The sequence below is a fragment of the Adiantum capillus-veneris genome, chromosome 1 (assembly GCF_014529385.1).
Source record: "Adiantum capillus-veneris isolate H3 chromosome 1, ASM1452938v2, whole genome shotgun sequence".
NCBI classification, from domain to species: Eukaryota; Viridiplantae; Streptophyta; class Polypodiopsida; order Polypodiales; family Pteridaceae; genus Adiantum; species Adiantum capillus-veneris.
Window position 1 is genome coordinate 181,398,503 of NC_140931.1, and position 21,923 is coordinate 181,420,425.

General features: G+C 43.6%; 1 protein-coding gene and 1 pseudogene across 2 annotated transcripts in view; one reads left to right on the top strand and one right to left on the bottom strand.

The window, feature by feature from the left end:
• The window catches only part of LOC147466111 (uncharacterized), an 89,832-nt gene that overhangs the window by 23,426 nt on the left and 44,483 nt on the right, over positions 1-21,923 (bottom strand). For both annotated transcript variants that reach the window (XM_086523958.1, XM_086523965.1), the window contains exon 6: positions 17,672-17,759. In XM_086523958.1, coding sequence (XP_086380084.1) covers positions 17,672-17,759 — 88 coding nt within the window. The remainder of the gene's footprint in view (positions 1-17,671; positions 17,760-21,923) is intronic.
• LOC147466112 (ubiquitin-ribosomal protein eS31 fusion protein-like) lies at positions 18,213-18,658 on the top strand (annotated as a pseudogene).

Genomic DNA, 21,923 nt, shown 5'->3' on the forward strand with positions numbered 1-21,923 from the left:
AGCCCAACAGAAAGAGATTATGGGTCAGGTCAACGAGCTTTTAGAGAAGGGGCTGATTCAGCCCAGTTCATCCCCTTTTTGTTCGCCTGTACTCTTAGTGCAAAAGAAGGATGGTTCATGGCGCATGTGCATTGACTATCGCGCCTTGAATAAGAATATTATAAAGAACAGGTTCCCCATACCGAGGATAGATGACATTCTTGATCGGCTTGAAGGAGCGTCATTGTTTACAAGAATACACCTCAAGAGCGCGTATCATCAGATACGCATTAGACCAGAAGATGTCCATAAGACTGCGTTCAGGACAACATTTGGTCTCTATGAGTTTCTTGTCATGCCATTTGGTCTCACAAATGCTCCTGCCACATTTAATAGAATGATGGACAGAATTTTTAGACCACATAGAAACTTCGTGGGTACCTTCTTTGATGACATGATTGTCTACTCAAAGTCTGAAGAGGAGCATAGGGATCACTTGACCGCAGTTTTCAATGAGCTACGCAAGAATAGGCTACTCATCAATGCGAAGAAAAGTGAGTTCTTTTTGCAAGAAATTCACTTGCTTGGGCACATTGTTTCAAAGGATGGGGTACGCATGGATCCCGCTAAAGTGGAAGCAATTAGGTCATGGCCAGACTTGAAGTCCATACATGACATTCGAAGCTTTCTAGGCTTCTGTTCCTATTACAGGAGGTTCATCCGAAATTTTGCTGAGATTGCTTCTGCACTCCATGCACTGCAAGGAAAAGGAGTTACTTTCAAGTGGACAGCCAAGGAAATTTTAGCGTTCAAACACTTGAAAGAGAAGCTGACTTCAGATCCGATAATTCTTTTGCCAGATCTTTCTTAACCTTTTGTGGTTCAATGTGATGCGTGTGGCCATAGTCTTGGTGCAGTTCTAATCCAGAATGGCCGAGTAGTCGCATATGAGAGCAGAATTCTTTTGAAGACTGAAAGGAACTTGCGAGTCTATGAGAAAGAATTGCTGGCAGTAATTCATGCTCTCACTAGTTGGAAACACTATTTGCTAGGGGCTGATTTTGTTGTCCAAACGGATCATCAAACCTTGCGATATTTTCTCACACAGACGAAGTTGTCTGAGAAGCACATGCGATGGGCAAACATCTTGTCAATGTTCCATTTTCAGATTGTGCATGTGCAAGGGAAAAAGAACGTGGTGGCTGATGCGTTGTCACTAAAGCCCCAAATTTCAGCAGTGTCAATTCCGTACCATTGTGACCTAGACGAAATGAAGACACAATATGCTGAAGATTCAGATTTTGCAAGGATCTATGACCAGCTTGTTGATGGGCAACATCATGAGCACTATATGCTTAAGAATGACTTTCTCATGATGCATGGAAAGTTATGCGTTACTAAACAGTTACGGCCAAAGATTTTGATGGAAAGTCATGCTCCACCTTATGCTGGGCATCGTGGAATTGATGCGACAGTGAAAGGGGTTGAGGCATTCTTCTCTTGGCCAGCTTTGCGTCAAGATGTTGACACATTTGTAAGATCATGCTTAGTATGCTTAGTATGTTGACACAACCGGCATTATTGCAGCCATTGCCGATCCCTGATAAGCCATGGGAAAGTATAGCAATGGACTTTATCTTTGATCTTCCAAGGACGCAAACAGGAAATGATGGGATTTGGACTATCATTTGTAGGTTCAATAAGCAGGCCCATTTCATTCCTGTTAGGAAGAAGATAAAGCCAGAACACATGGTCAAGATATTCATGAGCAATATCTTTAAATATCATGGGATGCCTCAGTCAATTGTCAGTGACAGGGATCCACGTATGACGAGTCTTTTCTGAAAGGCATTGTTTGAGAACATGGGCACTACGCTAAAGTTCTCTTCTTCGTTTCATCCGCAAACTGATGGACAGTCAGAAGAGGCAAATTCTATTGTCTTGGACCTGCTCAAATGTTATGTCTCAGAGCACAAGGCAACTTGGGAACACCATCTTCCATTGGTTGAAAATGCTAACAATAACACTGTGCATACATCAACAGGTAAGGCACCATTTGAGATAGTGGAAGGAGGGAAGAAAGTCCCGCCCATTTTGCAGACTAAGGACAAGATTTTTGAGGCAGACAAGTATGTGCAAGATATGGATGAAACATACAGGAAGATAAAGATTGCTCTTGAGAAGACTCACGCTAAGCAAAAGAAAGCTGCTGATCGTCACCGTCGTGAACTTGTATTTTCACTTGGTGATTGGGTACTTTTGCGCTTTGAAAAGGCCAGGTTAAGGAAAAGGAAAGGCAAGGAACGCTTGTTTCCTAAGCTCAGTATGCGATATTATGGTCCTTTTCAGATTTCAGAAAAGATTAGCGATGTAGCTTACAGGTTAAAGCTACCAGAAGGCTGGAAAATACATAATGCTTTTCATGTCAGCCTTGTAAGGCCCTTTGTTGGTGATGTGCTAGAGAATATGCGTGATGAGGAACAACCCGAAGTGGAAGAATTGGATGAAATCCTTGTTCCTGAACAAATATTGGCACATAAAGAAAGAAAGGTTAGAGGAAAGGTTGCAAGACGCTATTTGGTGAAGTTCAAGAACTATCCATCATTAGATGCCAAATGGATGGAAGAGTCTGAATTGCTTGATTCACATCAGGTATTGCAATTGTATCTTGAAGCCTTTCAAATGGAACCCACAGTGACTTGATGCAGCCTTTTTGGAGCAAGGCAAGAGCATGGTTCATGATGCTCAAGAGAGTAGTTAAGCAATTGTATCTACTCTTTCCATACAGAATTTAGCTAGAGAAGTTTGTGCTCAAGAGTACACTAGAAGACTTCTATGCTTGATATATGTGTCGTAGCTTGGTTGGTGGGATTGTTTAATCGTCCAACGCTACATTTCCGGAAGCATGTATATCTTGGATTTCCCATCATAGAATATATGTGATATCAAGAGATATCTGCATGTATTATTGGCATGCAAGCGAGGTCGCTTGCAGTATTTCAAGGGTGGGGTGTGTCACCAGGAGGTGTATTTTTCCTGTTGCCTTTCGTAAAGAAGTACTAGATATTTTTATTTATTTTATTTTTACTTGTTTTCCCCGGAATCCTTGAAAAGGTGCAAGTGGACATTGCATGGCCAGTGTGAAACGGCTGCAGCCAAATGGGTTTCTCACATCGGGGATCTAGGTCGGTCAGACAGGGACTGCCCGGGCCAGTTAGCACTGAATTCTGATGAGTATGGAAGCTCGTGTGCGCCAAACTGGAATTTGGGCCACTCGTCAAGTCACTGCAACTTTATAAGTTGAAAGGGGCCAATAAATTAACCCACATTGTAGATGTTGGTCAAATGGTAGTCTTCAATGATGGTCAGGAGACCAATAGGGACGCCATGGAAGCATCTCCTAAAATTTAGGGAACTGCTATTTTTGACCGGAAAATGTGTTCGCGTCATTAGCTCTGGAATGACAAGGGGAACATTTATTGCTCTGCTGCCAAGTCAACTGACGCACCAGTTGAGATATTTTTAGCAGGGAAACCCCAAACTCGGAAACTAGGCGACGTGTCAGCCTGTGAGCGATTCTGCCACTCTGGGAGGCAAAAACGAGCTGCAAATCAACAAAGGGGGCGCCATTTTCAGCCTCAGGTGGATTCTAGCAGGTACAGAAGCTATGGAATGCTTACCTTGCCCTCTATGCACAGTATGGTGACGGGAGTGATGCCCCGCACGCTACATACTGCTCTCTTTCTCCCCTACGTACAGTATGTTATGCCCCACTAGTGGGCTTCTCCTTTGACCTATGTACAGTTCTGGGGGTTTATGCACGTTTGCCAAGGCAAGAGCCTTCTGAACAGGAACCGGATTAGCTAATTGCTAATCCCCCACAGGTACGCACAGTTCCATCACGAAAGATTGCGAGTTTGGAGAGTTTTCTCGCGTGAAAACTCGTCCAATTCACAAGGGAACTCTCCCATTGCGTGCGGGAGCCCTTCGGACACGCGTAGGCGTGTTCGCTCCGCTAAAAACGATCCGAAACAGGGAATTACAGCCTGCTGTGTTTTTCTGCAGGTTTAGGGTTTCGCACCTAAACTGCAAGGGAACATCGGGGGAGCCTCATGAGAGCCTTGGGATGAGTGTACAAGCTTTTGGGCTCCCGGCAGTGAGAAACAGAGAATTACAGCCCGCTGAATTTCTGTGACAGCTCACCAGAAAGCTTCAAGATATCGAGGGAATCCGTCCTAGACAGGTGTTTTTGACCTACAGGGGTTTTTGCGCCGTTATGCTGTCGAAATCCGGTCGAAATCCGGTTGAAAACCTGCGTTTTCAGCCCTCGCCAGGTTTGGACAGCTTTGTGAAAGCTTGTGCTAAGTGGTCGGATCGTCTACCATGGCATTACCATATGCAGCCGGTCCTAGATTATGTAGAAAAGACCCTCGCTTTTGAGCATGAGGGCAAGAATATTAAAAATTTTGCTGACGCAGGGGATTGGCTATTCCTTATTGTAAGCCATATCTCCATTAAGAAGGAAATAAAGAAGTGCGTTTCTGCTTACTTGATTTTCGCACGTGAAAGAGATAAAACTAATGAGGGTTCCCTCTCTAGTTTGGAAATTAAACGTTTTCAATTTCTTGAAAAGTATAAAGATTGTTTCATGGATACTCTACCAGACAAGCTACCTCCGGAACGTCCGGAAGATCATCGCATTGATCTCGTACTAGGTAGCTCTCCCCCAAACCTACCCCCTTATCAGGTTAGTCTTGCTCATAAAGAGGAAATGTTGAAGCAAGTCAATGAGTTTCTGAAAAAGGTCTAGTACGACCAAGTACTTCGCCTTACTGCTCTCCAGTTCTACTGGTGCAGAAGAAAGACGGCACGTTTCGAATGTGCATAGATTATCGATCTCTAAACAAGATCACTATCAAGAATCGCTTTCCAATACCCCGGATTGATGATATTCTCGATAAGCTGCAGGGAGCAAGCATCTTTAGTCGCATTGACTTAAAAAGCAGGTATCATCAGATACGCATATAGCCCCTGAAGATGTCCATAAGACTACCTTTCGCACAAATTTTTGACTTTATGAATTTTTGGTAATGCCGTTTGGCTTGACCAATGCTCTTGCCACATTCAATCAAATGATGGACCGAATTTTCAGCCCACACCGAGCTTTCACAGGAGTGTTCTTTGATGACATACTCGTCTTTTCAAAGACCGAGGACATCGGAAGCACTTGGATATGGTGTTTCAGGAATTGCGAAAGCATGAGTTGCATGTGAATGCAAAGAAGAGTGAGTTCTTCCTCACTGAGATACACTATCTCGGCCATATAGTCTCACACAACCAAGTGAAAATGGATCCCGCAAAGATCCAAGTCGTGCAAGATTGGCCAACTCCCACTACGAAACATGATGTATGAAGTTTCCTGGGATTGTGTTCTTACTATCGGAGGTTTGATGACATACTCGTCTTTTCAAAGACCGAGGACATCGGAAGCACTTGGATATAGTGTTTCAAGAATTGCGAAAGCATGAGTTGCATGTGAATGCAAAGAAGAGTGAGTTCTTCCTCACTGAGATACACTATCTCGGCCATATAGTCTCACACAACCAAGTGAAAATGGATCCCGCAAAGATCCAAGTCGTGCAAGATTGGCCAACTCCCACTACGAAACATGATGTTTTCGAAAGCATGAGTTGCATGTGAATGCAAAGAAGAGTGAGTTCTTCCTCACTGAGATACACTATCTCGGCCATATAGTCTCACAAAACCAAGTGAAAATGGATCCCGTAAAGATCCAAGTCGTGCAAGGTTGGCCAACTCCCACTACGAAACATGATGTACGAAGTTTCCTGGGATTGTGTTCTTACTATCGGAGGTTTGATGACATACTCGTCTTTTCAAAGACCGAGGACATCGGAAACACTTGGATATAGTGTTTCACGAATTGCGAAAGCATGAGTTGCATGTGAATGCAAAGAAGAGTGAGTTCGTCCTCACTAAGATGCACTATCTCGGCCATATAGTCTCACACAACCAAGTGAAAATGGATCCCGCAAAGATCCAAGTCGTGCAAGATTGGCCAACTCCCACTACGAAACATGATGTACGAAGTTTCTTGGGATTATATTCTTACTATCGGAGGTTTATCCGAGGCTTTGCTCAAGTAGCAGGACCACTTCATGACCTAACAAGGAAAAAGATCCCTTTCAGGTGGGGACCGAGACAACAAGGTGCCTTTGGTAGGCTAAAGTACCTATTAAGCCATGGATCTATTTTGATAGTGCCAGACTTCAAGAAACCATTCGAGGTTCACTGCGATGCTTTAGGTGATTGCATCGGTGCAATGCTTAACCAAGAAGCCCATGCAGGGCTTATGAAAGTAGACGACTTAAGGATGTAGAATTGCATGCCTCGATCTACGAGAAGGAACTTATGGCTGTGATCCACGCCTTGTCTACCTGGAAGCATTATCTTCTAGGAGCGGATTTTGTGATCAAAACCGATCACCAGAGTTTGCGGTATTTTCTTACGCAACGGAAATTATCTGAGAAGCAAATGAGATGGGCCAACTTTTTGTCCATGTTCCACTTCCAGATCCTCCATACGGCTGGGAGTAAGAATGTGGTTGCAGACGCATTGTCTAGACGGCCTAGGGTGAACGCAGTTCTTCTGTGTATCACCAAGAATTGGAATCACTTCCAGAGTTGTATCCGAATGACCCAGACTTCTCCTCCACTTGGAATAAATTTTAGAACGGAGAGGATGAATATCCCTATTCTATTCGGGATGGTTACCTCATCACTACCAAGCAATTTGCATGGTAGAACCATTGAGAAAGAAAATCATGGAAGAAGCACATGCTTCACCAAATGCAGGTCATCGGGGAATTCTCCCTACGACCTTAGCATTGGAAAGATATTTCTTTTGGCCAAGCCTTAAAGCAGACATTGATCAATATGTCAGGGAATGCTTGGTTTGCCAAAAAGTAAAGTATGATCGGCATAAGACGTTGATCAACCTTTACCTGTGCTTGATCAACCCTGGGAGAGTATTGCCATGGATTTTATTATGGATCTCCCAAAGACTCAAACTGGAAATGGTGCGATCTGGACTATCGTGGACAGATTTAGCAAGCAAGCTCACTTTATTACAGTTAAGAAAACAATCAAAGCAGACCATATGGCTAGAATTTTTCTAGCACAGATCTTTAAGCATCACGGGCTGCCCAAGTCTATTGTGAGTGATCAAGATCCTCGCATGATAGGCAACTTTTGGCGTGCCTTGTTTGATAACCTTGGCACAAAGTTGAATTTTTCTTCTGCATATCATCCTCAAACAGATAGGCAGAGTGAGATCGCTAATTACACAGTATTGGATATGCTGAAATCTTATGTGTCAGAAAGACAGTCTAATTGGGAGAAGTATTTGCCCCTTGTTGAGTACACATATGAAAATACCGTGCATTCGTCTACGAGGAAAGCACCTTTTGAGATTCTCTATGGTAAGCCTTTGCTTCCACGGATCCTTGTCACTAAGGATAAGATTTTCGCAGCAGATGAGTTTGTCCGGAATTTGGACACGGCCTATGGGCAAGTTAAGAGAGCAATTTTGCGCTCTCAGGAAAAACATAAGAAAGCTGCGGACAAGCACAGAAGGAATCTGGACTTAACAGTCGGTCAATTAGTCTTACTACTCAAGTTTGAGAAGGCAAGACTAAAGAAACAAGCGACTCAAAAGGGGAAAGTGGTAAAACTTTCCAATCGTTATTATGGACCGTTTAAGATAATTGACCAAGTGAACGATGTGACGTTCCGATTAGACTTACCATCTAATTAGAAGATCCACAATGCTTTCCATGTTAGTTTACTCCGGCCATATGTGGGACCGCCTCCAAGTCAGCCTATTGCTGAGGAACCTCCTGAGGTTGAGGAAACGGAAGAAATACTCCAACCGGAACAGATCATTCATCATCAGGAGCGGCCATTTAAGTCCGAGAAGATTACACGGAAGTATTTGGTAAAGTTTAAGAATTATTCTACTTTAGATGCTCAGTGGATGACCGAGCAGGAATTAACACCCTATCCCGAGATTCTGGAAGGATATGTACAAGCACTACACTTGAGGATAATTGTTTAGAAGCTAGAGGGATGTTGCTAAATGGACTATTTTCTTATTTTCTCGAGTAATTGCTTTTTGAAATTAGGATATTTAAAGATGTGCACTTGAACCGTAAGGTTAGGAACCGTAGATCTACTGGAATTATTAAAAGCCATCAAGAACGGAAAACGCTGATGCGTCATATGATGGGTGACATTAAGCATCGCGAAGGGGTTTTACCGTTAGTTCGGTGGGAGAGAGACCGGGAAACGAATATTCCTGATGCGTCACGTGATGGGGTGACGGGAGCATCGGAAAGGGAATATCTCGTTGGTCTGGCAGGAAACCCGAACTGGAAAGAGGAATACGCGTAAAGACGCAAGCACAAGAATAAAGATGGGTTCTGAGAAGCTTTTCTTAAAAAGTGGAATATTTTTAACGAGTTTTCCGGGAAGAGCAGACACTTTCCCGCGAGGAATCTATGTTTGCATTGCATTCGTCCATGTGGTTGCATCCAGGGACGCCTGGGAAGTGTTGTGAAAGGCATTGTTTTTAACTTATAAGGTTTTATTGAGTTTTTGGGCAGGTTCAGACCAATTTTAAAATATGCCGGCCGCCCACTTAATAAGTGGGCAGCCACTTAGAAAATAAAGCAACAAAACCAACCAGCGAATTCTCTCTCCCTATTTCGGATAGAACAGCCAAAAATAGAAAAAAAAAAAAAAAACGGTCGGGATCTCTACGCGGGCAGCTATTCGTGCCGTGGCCAAGGAGCTATAAAAGCACCACATGCCCTCACTGAAAGGGGAGTTACCAACGTCAGCAAGAGAAGACTCTACCGCTAGATAACGCAAGAGATCGCGAGACTACGAAGCACGGAAGTCGCTTTTCCCGTGCAAGAGCGACAGGCATCTATTATGGATTCGCCATACGAATTGTTGTCGTGTGTTTGTGTGTGTTTGCAGGTACTTCATCGCAAAGGAGAAGCGAGAAGGCTTCGGCCTACGCTTGGGAATTCCGGGAACGGAATTCGGAAATTGTCTACGGAGTCTCGACTCCAAGTATAGACGGAAAAAGGATTGAGAGCTTGTCTCTTGGATTTCCCTTACGGGAAGGAACGACCATCGAGTCAGAGATTTAGAACGGAGGGTTTTTCTCCGGTTTGTGCGTGTTAAAAGATTCTTCCTAATAAAGGATTCTCTTTAAGGGGGGGGACCAATCCATCTTCTGGTCCCAAATACTGTGTCGAACTTCTTCCTCGACTCTGTTTAGTTGAAAGATTATTTATTTTCATCTTGTTGATTATTCGTGTGCGCTCCCGTTTGTGACACCATCCGATCGGGTGTAATCTCAAGCCGCGCCGCAGGTGAAATGAAGTTGGTCTTGGCTCCTCCATCAAAAAAAATCAGGGCTTCTTGATCTTTCACTTTGCCCCAAGCTCGGCAAAGTTCTGTACTTTCATCAATCGTGCTTGCATCAACACCCATGCAATATGGAACCAGTCTTGCTTTCATCTTGCCTTTTATGCCACGTTCCTCAGCTTGCTCTCGAACTCTCGGGCCTGTCTTCATTCTGTTCTTGATGTGCCTTTTTAGGGCACTTCGCGGAGACGTGCCCATGTTCCCCGCATCCAAAACACTTCCCCTCTATGATGTGGTTGGCCCTCTCTCAAAGAGTAAGCTGGGCTCGTGAATCCTTAAATTTCTTTTCCTAGGAACTCTTTCTCTTTCTACTTTCATTGTTAAAAGTCTGTTGGGTTCTTTGAGTCAAGATCTCATCAGTGGGGTAAGTCAAATTGCCCGAATGTATAGCAAAAACCCCGTTTCGCATGACCCATCAATTCTTGAATAGAATTTGACTTTTGTTCCAAGAAGTAGTCTCGGATCTCAGTAGGAAGTCCGCAGCAAAACCGCTCAATCTGTTCTTTAATTGAGACCTCCTTAAATGAAGAGGCTGGTAGAAAAGAGTTCCAAAATCTCTCGCAATAAGTGTCCAGAGAATCTCCCTTGGTCATCCGAAGATGATTCCAAGCAGTTCGTATATATGGCACTCCAGAGTCAGCCAAGAAGAAATAAAAAGCCTTTTGAACTTCAATCATTTAACTGGAGCTTCCTTTCTCAGGAGAAGGGTGGACCATCAAGCATTTCCCTTGAAGAAAGGTGTAGCCCTCCTAATCTTGGAGTGCTCTGAGTAATGCCCTCCAGAGAAAGTTATGTCAAATTGTTGAATGAAGGCCAAAGCCCTCAGAGCATCTCGGAATCCAAAAAAAGAGTCAAACTTAATTGATTGTCCACCTTCTTTGAATTCTTTTACTTTCTTGCTTTTATCTTCGAGGAAGTCATATTGGTTGGCTTTGTAAAAATGCTTCTTCTTTGCATAAAACATGTGATCGTCGGAGTCCGAACTGTCTGAGAATGAGTCCTTTATAGAATTGTCAGAAACTGGGTGAAGTCTAGGCTTCTTTGCCTTTTTCTTGCCCTTTCCAGAGCTTTGCTTTTTGCCTTTTCTGTCTTCTTCGCTCGAGTCAAAAGACTATCAGAAGAAGAAGAAGAAGAACTAGGTTGTCGTTCAAATCGTACACACTTCTTCTGCTTTCTTATACCTAGTCTAATTTTTGGCAGCGAACACGTTCCAACCAATCGGATATCCCAGATGGCAAACTATGACCTGTGGAGGAACAATCTCTCCTGGCCATAGGAGCTTGTGCCAATCAAATTCAATCAAAGGCTGTAGCTTGGATTTACGAAAGTTGACTTGCAATCCAGCTACCATACCAAACAAGTGCAGAGAATGCATACTCTTTTGTACATCCCCCGTATGGTTTCTGGGCAGGAACAGAAACTCATCAGCATAGGCCTGTCCTATAAATTGTTTCCCAAAAGGTAGAGTCAAACCATGCAAGCGGCCAAAGGAAGTCACGGCCTCAAGATGCAAAAGCAAGGGGTGAGAAGCAATTGCATAAAGTAAAGCACTAAGGGGACACCCTTGTTTGACTGAACATCCAGAGCCCAAGGGCCTGTGAGAGATCCATCCAACAAACCTGCAGAAGTGCTCTGAGCATACAAGCGAAAGAACACCTATGAAATTTTCGGCCCAAATCCTAGCCTTTGCATTGTTTCGGCAATGTAATCCCAATGTACAGTATCAAAGGCCTTTTCAATGTCAACTTGCATGACCAATACATCTTGTTGAGTGTATTCGCCAGATTGTCAGTAATGTGCGGACGAGGTATGAAACCATATTGGGACTGATGAAGTCCTTGATGCAGGTAATCTTTAATACGATCGACTATCATTGTGGCCATCAATTTGCAGACTACCGGCATAAGAGTGATGGGCCACCACTCAGAGAACTTCTCGCATAAAGCATGCTTTGGCAATAGCTTGAGCAGCCTTTCTTTCCAAGAGACGGGAATTTCTTGCTTCTTCCATGCCGCATTCATCATTACCAGTTGCTTAAGGTCGTCTCAACAGAACAGGAAGAATTCGACAATAAGCCCATCCCAACCAGGGATTTTCCATCTGCCCTTGTCTAGCAAGTTGGCATGCAACTCCGCCTCGGTCAAAGCGACTTCCAAATTTTGTGCCTGCTAAACAGAAACGATTGGAGCAACATGCCATCGAAAAAATTTGCATGCTTGTCTGACTTCTTGTGCAAGAGAGGGCAGGGCTACGAAGATCTTCAACTAAAGCCTCTGCTAACTCTTGTAGGGAAGATGTCCACTCCCCGGAGGGAAGTTTGACTCTTTTTATGTCTTGAGATTGACGGGAATGATGCAAATGCTTGAAGAACTGTTTGGAGGCACAATCTTTATTAGCAAAAGTGTGTTGTCTTGCACGAGTTTGCCTTTTAGCCAGTAGTGCAAGCTGAAAGTAATGCAGTGAGTTCAACCGCTGAAAGCGGGAAAGAATTATCCATATGCATTATTTGTTGACATGTATCCCTTGCCTGCTAAACATTGCCTCCTAGCTAAGATATATAGTGCTCGCCATAAGCACTAACAACACATTGGACACACATAACAAAGCGGTACCATGGAACATCCATATCAATATGAATCTTGGAGATCAAGGCCAGGATTATAACCATAATCAGATTACGGAAAACTTTATGCGTCAGATAGGCATTATTTGTTAGTTACACCACCGTTACTTTGCCATTTTGTACGGCTAGTGATTGTCCCAGGTTGGCCACCCATCGCACATCATGTAGATTGCATGGACTGAGAAGTGCGAGTGAAGCTTCAGATGCATAACGGCACTACTTTTGCATTGTAGAATGTCAAACATGTGCCCAAGATTACAAAGAGTTTGCTTTCTATAGAGCAATTGGATGACCTTGGTTACACTACAGTATTTGGTAATCGTTCTTGGCTGATCCGCAAGAACAACCTTGTCATGATGAAAGGTCGTAAAAACGGACCCATGTACTCTATGTTTGTATTGAGTGTTGACGACCACTCTATCTATGTTGCTGAGTTGCCGTCTATTGAGTTGTGTCATAGCCGGCTAGGGCATATTAGCCAGAAGGGAATGAAAACACTTCAGCGTTTTGGCTACTTACCTGTGTTAGAATACACGGATTTTCCATCGTGTAAGCATTATCTATACGTCAAACAAATTAGGTTGACATCTTCGCCATTGAACAAGAAACCAAGAGAACCCCTAGACTTGGTGCACAATGATTTGTGTGGTCCAAAACCACATAAGACTCTAGGGGGAGCAAACTACTTTCTCACGTTCATAAATGATTCTACCAAAAAGATGTGGGTGTATCTCCTTAAGCGTAGGGAAGAAGTCTTTTCTACGTTCCAGAAATTCCTCGCCATAGTTGGAAACCAATCAAGAAAAAAGCACAACGATTTTCGCACGGACAATGGTGGAGAATATGTCTCCATGGAGTTCAAGGTTTTTGCAATCGAAAAGGCATTCACAGGCAGTTTACTGCTCCGTACACACCTGCACAAAATGGGATAGCTGAAAGGATGAATCGCACGATTCAAGAGCGAGTTACCTCTATGATTTCTATGACAAAGCTTACTCCAGAGTTTTGGGGGGAAGTTGTTCTAACAAGAGTGCACATTATCAATAGGTCACCTAGCTCTTTCCTTTGAATTTCAAGATTCCAGAGGAATTGTGGACTAGGAAAACGCCAAGCTATGAGCATTTACGTGTGTTTGGATGTGACGCATACGCACATGTGCCCAAAGAACTTCGTCGCGAGTTAGGCCCTAGGTCACACAAATGTATTTTTATTGGCTATGGTGCAGATGGACAGATGAAGTATCGTCTCTAGCACCCAGAATCCCCAAAAGTCATTCGTAGCTCACATGTCATTTTCAATGAATCAAAGATGCACAAGAAGCCCATTAAAGAAATTGAGTATAGACGTGTTCGATTTGAGAATATAGCCTCCCAACTAACTCAGTTTAGTAGTGATGCACCTAATCTTCAAGTGAAAGATACTACTATTGCTCAAGAGAGAGCAGAGTCCAATAGTCAAGCACCGAGACGCTTTGAGAGAGCATCACGTGCGTCTGAGCAGTTTCAGACGGTATACACCACATTTTGATCACTGACATTGGAGAGCCAACCTGCTAAGAAGCTATACAGATGGATGATAGCGTTAAGTGCGAGCAGTTTCAGCCGGGTATACACCACATTTTGGTCACTGACATTGAAGAGCCAACCTGCTAAGAAGCTATACAGATGGATGACAGCGTTAAGTGCGAGCAAACTATGCAATCAGAATAAAATTCGATTGTGGCTAATGAGACATGGGATTTGGTTGAACTACCACAAGGAAAACATGCTTTACCTTGCAAGTGGATACACAAGAAGAAGTATACAGCGGAAGATCCCGAGCCTAGGTACAAAGCTCGTCTAGTTGCCAAGGGTTTCAAGCAGCAAAAAGGTGTGGATTCTGATAAGATTCTCTCTCCAGTAGTCAAGATGACTACACTTCGCACCGTGCTTGGTTTGGCTGCTATCCAAGACATAAAACTTGTCCAAATGGACGTGAAAACATCTTTTCTTCACGGGGATCTAGATGAAGATGACTACATGAAACAACCAGAGGGTTTCATATGTGAAACTCAAAAGCCAATGAGGGCAGAATTGGTTTGTAGACTTAAAAAGGTAGTCTCTGGCCTCAAGCAAGGTTCAAGGCAGTGGTACCAAAAGTTTGACAAATTCAATGTTCATGCAGTCTCAGGGTTACATAAGGAGTCAAGAGGATCACTGCTTATACACAAGAAAGTTAAACGATGGTTCTTTAATCATCTTGCTCTTGTATGTAGATGATGTGCTCATCGCAAGAAAATCAATTGATGAGATCAATCAGTTTCAAGAGATGCTAAACCCTCAGTTTTCCATGAAAGGCTTGGGAAATGCCAATCACTTTCTTGGTATGCGCATCAAGAGAGATAGGCAACGTGGAATTGTTGAATTGTCTCAAGAAAAGTAAATCCACAAGGTCTTGCAACGTTGTGGTATGCAGGGAGGGAAGTCATTGAGTACCCCAATGTAAGCATACTTAAAACTTAGCAAGGAAGATACTCCCAAGACAGATGTTGAGAAAGAGGAAATGGCGAAAGTGACTTTGTATAGACTAACTATACTGACGCCACTATTGGCCACCCCTATTGGCCACCCCGACCTTCAAGTGAAAGGTTGTTGGGATGTAGGCCAGGTGGCCATGGGAACCACCCCTAACTATATTTTCTCTCTAATCAATATAGGGAGAGAAAGTGAGAGTTGACTTGCACTCTCACTTTCTACTCCACTAACCCAAAGTCTGTGTCTGGATCTCCTTCCCCTCTTCTCTCCTTCCCCCTCTTGCACTCACTGCATGGATCCTCGATCCTCACACCCCCAAATCAACTCTTTTGCAACCCCCATCTCTTGCAGTCTGCACATCAATCCAGCTCTTGGCACTGTATCGAAGGCTTTGCGGAAGTCCACAAAGCAACGATAGAGCCATCTCCCACGTGATCTCCCCTCCTCAATAATGGCTTTGAGTGTCAGAATATGATCAAGAGTAGAGAAACCTCTCCTGAAACCAGCCTGTCCTACTGCCCGTACACCCTCTCTCTCTACCCATCTACTCAACTGCTGCTCAAGGATGGATGCGTACAACCATGCCAATGTGTGTCCAATAATAATAATGCAGTAGTTCCTAGGCTCCATGGGGTCCCCTGACTTGAAGATAGGTACAATCGTGGACAAACTCCAAGTATCAAGTAGGCCCTCGCACATGACACAGTTGAACATCACTGCTAGAAGCTTTGCAAGCAAATCTTTGGCATGTATAAAATGCTCAGCTACCAAACCATCGTGATCATATGCTCTCTTAGTCTTCATCCTGTCGATGGCTTTCTTTACCATCTCGGTGGTAAAGAAAGCACATGTGTGTGGGCATAGCTCTGGCGGATCTGGAAGAGGCGGCTGCCCCCAGACGGTGTAGAGAGATGATGCATAGTGACCCCATACCTCCATAGAAGTGATGACCGGTTGGGGGAGTGCTCGTGGAAGAGTTGCCATGCCTCGCCTGAATCCTGGCTCAAAAACAATTGATATAAATCCTACTCTAGCCGAGCTAGAAACGGCCTCTTCTTTCGTCCTCCCAAACACCGAGAAGCAATCGTGACTGCCTGTGAGCAATGAGAGAGAGAGAGAGAGAGAGAGAGAGAGAGAGAGAGAGAGAGAGAGAGAGAGAGAGAAATGAAATGAGTTGAAATGTAATATTAACGCCTTCAAAAGGTCAAAATGACCTATGAGACCAAAAGGTTACATGTGGTGAATCTTATACCAGGTCTGGGTACAAAAAGTACAAAGAACTGAAAAGAAAATAGTGGGTAGGGGTGGAGTGAAAGCTGATACAAAGGGGGGGTGAGCTGACAGCAGAGGCATCATATACATATACATATACATCAGTATCCAATAGGACAGCTCCTATGTCCGGATCCTCTGTCTCAATCTGCGTCGATGTCGAGAGGGCCCCCTCATCCGTGGGCAACGGGACCTCCCCAACTCTATCGCCTAATCAAGCAGTATGCCTCTGGTGCCTATGGTGCTGCTCGAACTCCTCTGTCTGCGATTTAAAGAAATCTGTAATCTGCCGCTATTGCTGGATCTCTCTCATTGTGCACCTCTTCAAGAGGTCCTCTCTGTATCCAACTCATATACCTTCGAAGATAAGTTCAGAATAGTCTAGACTCACGAATTATAAGAGGGAATAAAGCACTCATAAAACTATAAAAGCAAGGGACAGAAGAAAAGAAAAGAAAAACAAAAACAAACAAACAAACAACTAAATCGCTTTGTTTCCTACGAAACAAAACTACATAAAACAAAACATTATTAACTTAAAAATGTTTTTAGAAAAGGCATGTGTAAAATAAGTTGACGCAATTTACTTGGCTTGAAACAAGTACTCAACTTTAAGCAAAAAAAAAAAAAAAGGGATAAGACATCTTAAAAACTTAATCCTAGAAATCAAACTTCACACAACAACTTCGTATCCAATTCATGTGTAAGTTGTATCCATGCCCCTTTCCTATCCAACTGAATCAAGTCCTATTTGATGAGTCTGGTAATCTCTGCCCTAGTGAGGGAGATGGAGGGTGCATCCAAAGAGTACTGAAATGGGGGTAGCCGATCCATACTAAAGCCATGTCGCTGAAACCAAGATGCCATCTCTGCATAACAACATGATCTATCTCCCTGCAATGCCAGTTGTTGCGAAGACTCTAGTGCTAATCGAGCATATCTGTCTCTAGGGAGAACCCAAGTGCTATGCATAAATGAAACTGATTGAGTGACTGCCTCCACTACCAATGGAGAAGCAACGAGCTCTGCCCTAACAATGTCATGCGGTACTGAGGCCTTGGCCCTAATCATTCGAGAAATCATAGACGCCCAGGCATGGCCAAAGTGACAAGAGTGTCAAAGAGCCAAGGCTTTGTCCGAGGTTCCTGGAACTAAACATGCCAACATATCCTCTAAAGTCTCCCCAATGTTGCATAGGCTCTGGTCAATCTCGTATCTGTTGCACGCCTTAGGGAAAATACTCGACCATTGAAAACCACCCAAGATAAGTATTATGCATATACTCCACAGTCTCTCGACCATATGTAAAAGTGGGGGCAGAGCTGCTTACCCATTGTGGCGTAGTGTTAAAGACCATTACGTTGGTCTTACCAAGGTTCAAACCAACCAACCAAGGCCTGGAGAGAGAGAGAGAGAGAGAGAGAGAGAGAGAGAGAGAGAGAGAGAGAGAGAGAGTTGCTCAAATCAACCAACCAAGGCAATGAATTGTCTGATTATACAATGGGGACAGAGTGCTACTTATACCCTGAGGAACCTTAAATACCCCTCTCAAGAATTGCCCAACCTGGTATCATGTCAAATAGGTAAAATAAATACCTAAAATGACAAAACAAATAACTAGGATCTCACTGGGCATTCACTTGAGATGCATAAACTTTAACAAGAGAACCAAGGTAAAATAACAAGCATGTCCTCTTCCAAAATTATACATTTTCTTAAATGTACATTGATAATTGTCATTTTTTTGATAGGGACCAATATTAACTTACAGAGTATCGTCCAGATGAATTGCAAAATGGCCACCGCCCCCAAAAGAGATTGCATCATTTGTGCATAAAAGGTAATACCTGTTTGCACCTGTAAACTAAACACTTCAGGGTGCTGTAAAGAACAACCAAACTCGTTGTCAACCAAATGTCACTGAATGACAACCTTGGTAACCAATAGTAGCTCAGAGCACAAAAGGAAACACTGAATTCACAATACCAAGAACAAAGAAGCTGTATAGCTAAATGGAGAAAGAATGAAAAAATGCATACTCCTAAGTTTCCCACAGCTTCCAAGTTAATTTCCCAGCATAATATTGCTGGAAGTTTTCAACTTCCAAGTGCTATATCCTAGTTAATAAATGACACTTACCCATCTATTGTAAGCATGAGATTTCTTTTTAAAAGGACAAAAGAACAAGGTAAACCAGTAATAAACTGCAAGCTTTAGTACTAAACTGCTAGCCTACATAGCAAACCAGTGATAGACTGCAGCTTGCAATGCACTATCCGAGAGTAGGTCCCTTTCCTTGAAGAGTATGCAATGCACATCTTCGTGAAGACATTGACTAGTAAAACCATCACTCTCGGGGTGGGTGAGCCCTCTAATACTTTCGGCAATGTGAAGATAAACAAGGAGGGCATTCCTCCTTATCAGCAGCAGATCATTTTTGCTGGAAAGCAGCTTGAAGATGGAGGAACTCTGGCTAATTACAATATTCAGAAAGAGTCAACCCTCCACCATGTACTCAGGTTGAGAGGCAGTGCCAAGAAGATAGAGGACGACTTGCACCAAGCTCAAGAAGCCTAAGCACAAGAAGAAGAATGTCAAGCTCGTTGTGCTCCAACTCTACAAGGTCAATGGCTCCGGAACGACTTCCTAGGGGGTGCCCAAATGCGGAATGTGGAGCTGGAATTTTTATGGTCAATCATCATGATCGCCACTACTGTGGCAAATGTGGCCTCTCCAATGTCTATCAGAAGGCTTGATGTTTGTGACTTTGGAAAGCAATATGAGCAGCTAGTGCTCTATTGAACTACAAAATTTTTGAACAGTAATGTTGTAGCCTACTCTTGGGTTTTAAGAGAGAGAGAGAGAGAGAGAGAGAGAGAGAGAGAGAGAGAGAGAGATTGCTCTTGACCAACAAACCACGGCAATGAATTGATGATTTTACAATGGAGACACGGGTGCCTCTTATGCACTAACTTGGGGGCCTTACGAACCCCCCTAAAAAAATTGCCCAACTAGAATCATGTCAAATAAGTAAAATACATACCTACTAGACAAATTAAATGCTAGGACCGCATTGGGTATTCACTTGAGATGCATAAACTTAAACACCCTCTCTACAACTCATAGTGGACATATGTAGCAAGACCAAGTCAATGAAGAAGCTACCATGGACACCCCAATAGTGGCCCCTATTGGATACACCCCCTATTTGCAACCACCAACCTGTCACCTGAAAAGAATATCATCTTGAGCGTCTGTTGCCTAGTAGAAATTTGAACTGCCGACCACACTACGTCTGAGAATCCCCACTAGTGAACTATAAACACATCACGTCCAAGATTTCCAAGATAATGAACTTTGGAACACACATTGTCCATAATCCTGCCAACAACAACGGATTGTGCGCATATACATAGTGTTTTTGTATACGTCATGTTGGTTCCTTGCCAAATGCAATGTGCCTTGAACTCAAACACACAAGCTCAAAACACTAATGAAGTGAACTATGGCGCGCTGGTCCAAATCAAGTATTGAAGTTGCCCCTCTCTACCACTCACGTGCCTATCTCTGGCTGAACCATGTTGCGGAAACCACCACCGGACTAGAAGGCTAGAGTTATTGCCAGTGTAGTATGTGCCACACCGGCACACTCCGTTGAGTCCTTCGCAGAATCATTGTCATTACCATCCTCATCATGCTTGCCCCTTTGCTTTTGTCCTTTGACGAGCTTTTGACTTTGCCTTTGGATGAGCAATCCCGAGACAAATGACCATGCTTTTCACAATTACAAAAACTTCTCTTAGACTTCTTTGTAGTTTTCAAAGCAACAAGTTCTCCCAACTTATTCTAGAAACTCAAACCTTGCTTGGGAGATTACCGTTACCTCCTCAATGAGAAAAGAGACGATATCATCAAATTCCAGCTTTTCCTTTGTGATTTGCAAGCGGGGAGATTAAGACGGCTTCCTCCTCAATGAGAAAAGAGCTGAGATTGTCAAATTCCAGCTTTTCCTTCGTGATTTGCAAGCATAATGTCCTTGCCACCGTTTCGTACTCCTCATGCAATTTTATAAGTACCAAGGCAGCTAAGTACTAGTCAATGCACTTTTCATAGCCAATATTTGATAATGGATCACCTTCGCCTTCATTATAAAGGATTAAATGAAGTTCGGGTGTCAAACTTGATGGAAAAAAACTGTACAAGCAGGGTGACCCCTCACATCGTAGAGTCTCGATCAAACATTTCACCGAGCCTTGGCCACATTTCAATGGCAGTTTTTAAAGTCTGTTTAGATGGAGAGACTTCCTTCGTGAATGTCTCTACAATGGCCTGCATCGCCTTCGCATCACACGCATCCCAATCAACACATGATTTGAGATACTCGTCATCCTGAAGTCGGATGTACCTATTGTTGCTCGCCCTTGGCCGCGTCTCCCAGCTGTCGACGATGTCCTATAAGCCTTTACAAACCAACCATAGCCTCATGATAGATTCCAATAAGCATAGTTGTCTTGGTTCAATTTGTCGTTGGCGTTCGAGCATGAGGGTGCCATAGCTTGCGCGAGCAAGCCCTTTGAGGGATGTCAAAGAACTGTAAGCCAGGGCCGATCAGATGGCGTTTCGAAACACCTCACAATTTGAACCCTCCCGTTTTCAGGCACCTTTCAAAAGGCTATGTAAGTCATTGGCTTCATTCCCTCATTGGAGTAACGTTTCAAGATGCCTCACGGAATAAACCTCCCAGTTGAAATGCTGTCAAAAAACCTGCAACCTACAGCTCTCCACTGCCACGGCATTTCAAAACGTTGGACCCCAACGGCAGCAAACTCTGGTCATTGAAGCCCTTTGTGCCAAAATTCAAAAACACTCCAAAAAACGTAATCGTGTCGGGGACTCAAAAAGCCTAGCGTTTTAAAACGTAAGGAAGAACGCTGCACACTACCAATGTCTTTCTTCTTTTCCTCACAGCGCCTACTTCACGATCACTGAGCCGAGTGCTCTGACACCATGTCAAAAGTTTGATGATTATACAAAGGGGGCAGAGGTGCGTCTTATATACTAGCTTGGGGGTGTTATGAACCCCCCTCTACAAATTGCCCTACCCCTCTACCTCTTACATACCAACTTGGGGGCCTTATGAGCCACCACCACCCCCCCCCCCCCCTCTCCTCTGCAAATTGCCCTACCAAGAATTATGTCAAATAAGTAAAAAAATACCTACTAGACAAATTAAATGCTAAGACCACATTGGGCATTCACTTGAGATGCACAAACTTTAACAAAGCTTACCCAACATCCTCATCATCATCATCATCATCCTCAACAATATCATCATCATCATCACATAATAAATATCATCTCAAATCATATCTAGAGGGGTACAATCACATGAGGTATAATGAGGTGTACAATGGAGAAAGTATACAATGGTAATCAGCCCTTGAACTCTTTCATGAGTCTCTGAAACATGGCCTCAATGTCCTCCATAGTCAACTCTCTGGTAGGGGTTGGGGGTCGATGTCGCTCAACGATGCTCCGTAGTCTTTGATGTAGACCACGTCTACGATGTGAATATCCTTGCATCCTCGTGGTTATGAGCTGCCAAGTTGGATGTCTCAATCAAGCAAGATGCCCCAATGAGGGTGTGACTTGGTAACCTGTGGTGGGCCATCCCGAGTAGGCCTCTGTATGGATCCTCTATGTGTAGGTCCTCAGCTCTTGAGAGTAGGCTCTCTGAGTCTACGGATCTCCAGAAAGAAGAGACCTAAGCACCTCTAATCATAATAATCCATGATGCCGGAAGTGTTCTGGCACCCTTGTGAGCTTGTACGTAGGACATGCATGTCCAGGCACTTTAGTGTAGCTCCATACCCTCTAATTGCACAAGAGCACGATCCGTGTCTACTAGGTGTAGGCATTGGAGGTGTTTCCATTAGTACCAAGTCTAGGCATAGTCTGCATGTGAACAGCCTCTTATTAATAATTCTCCATGTTATTAGTAAGTGACACTTTGCAAGATCG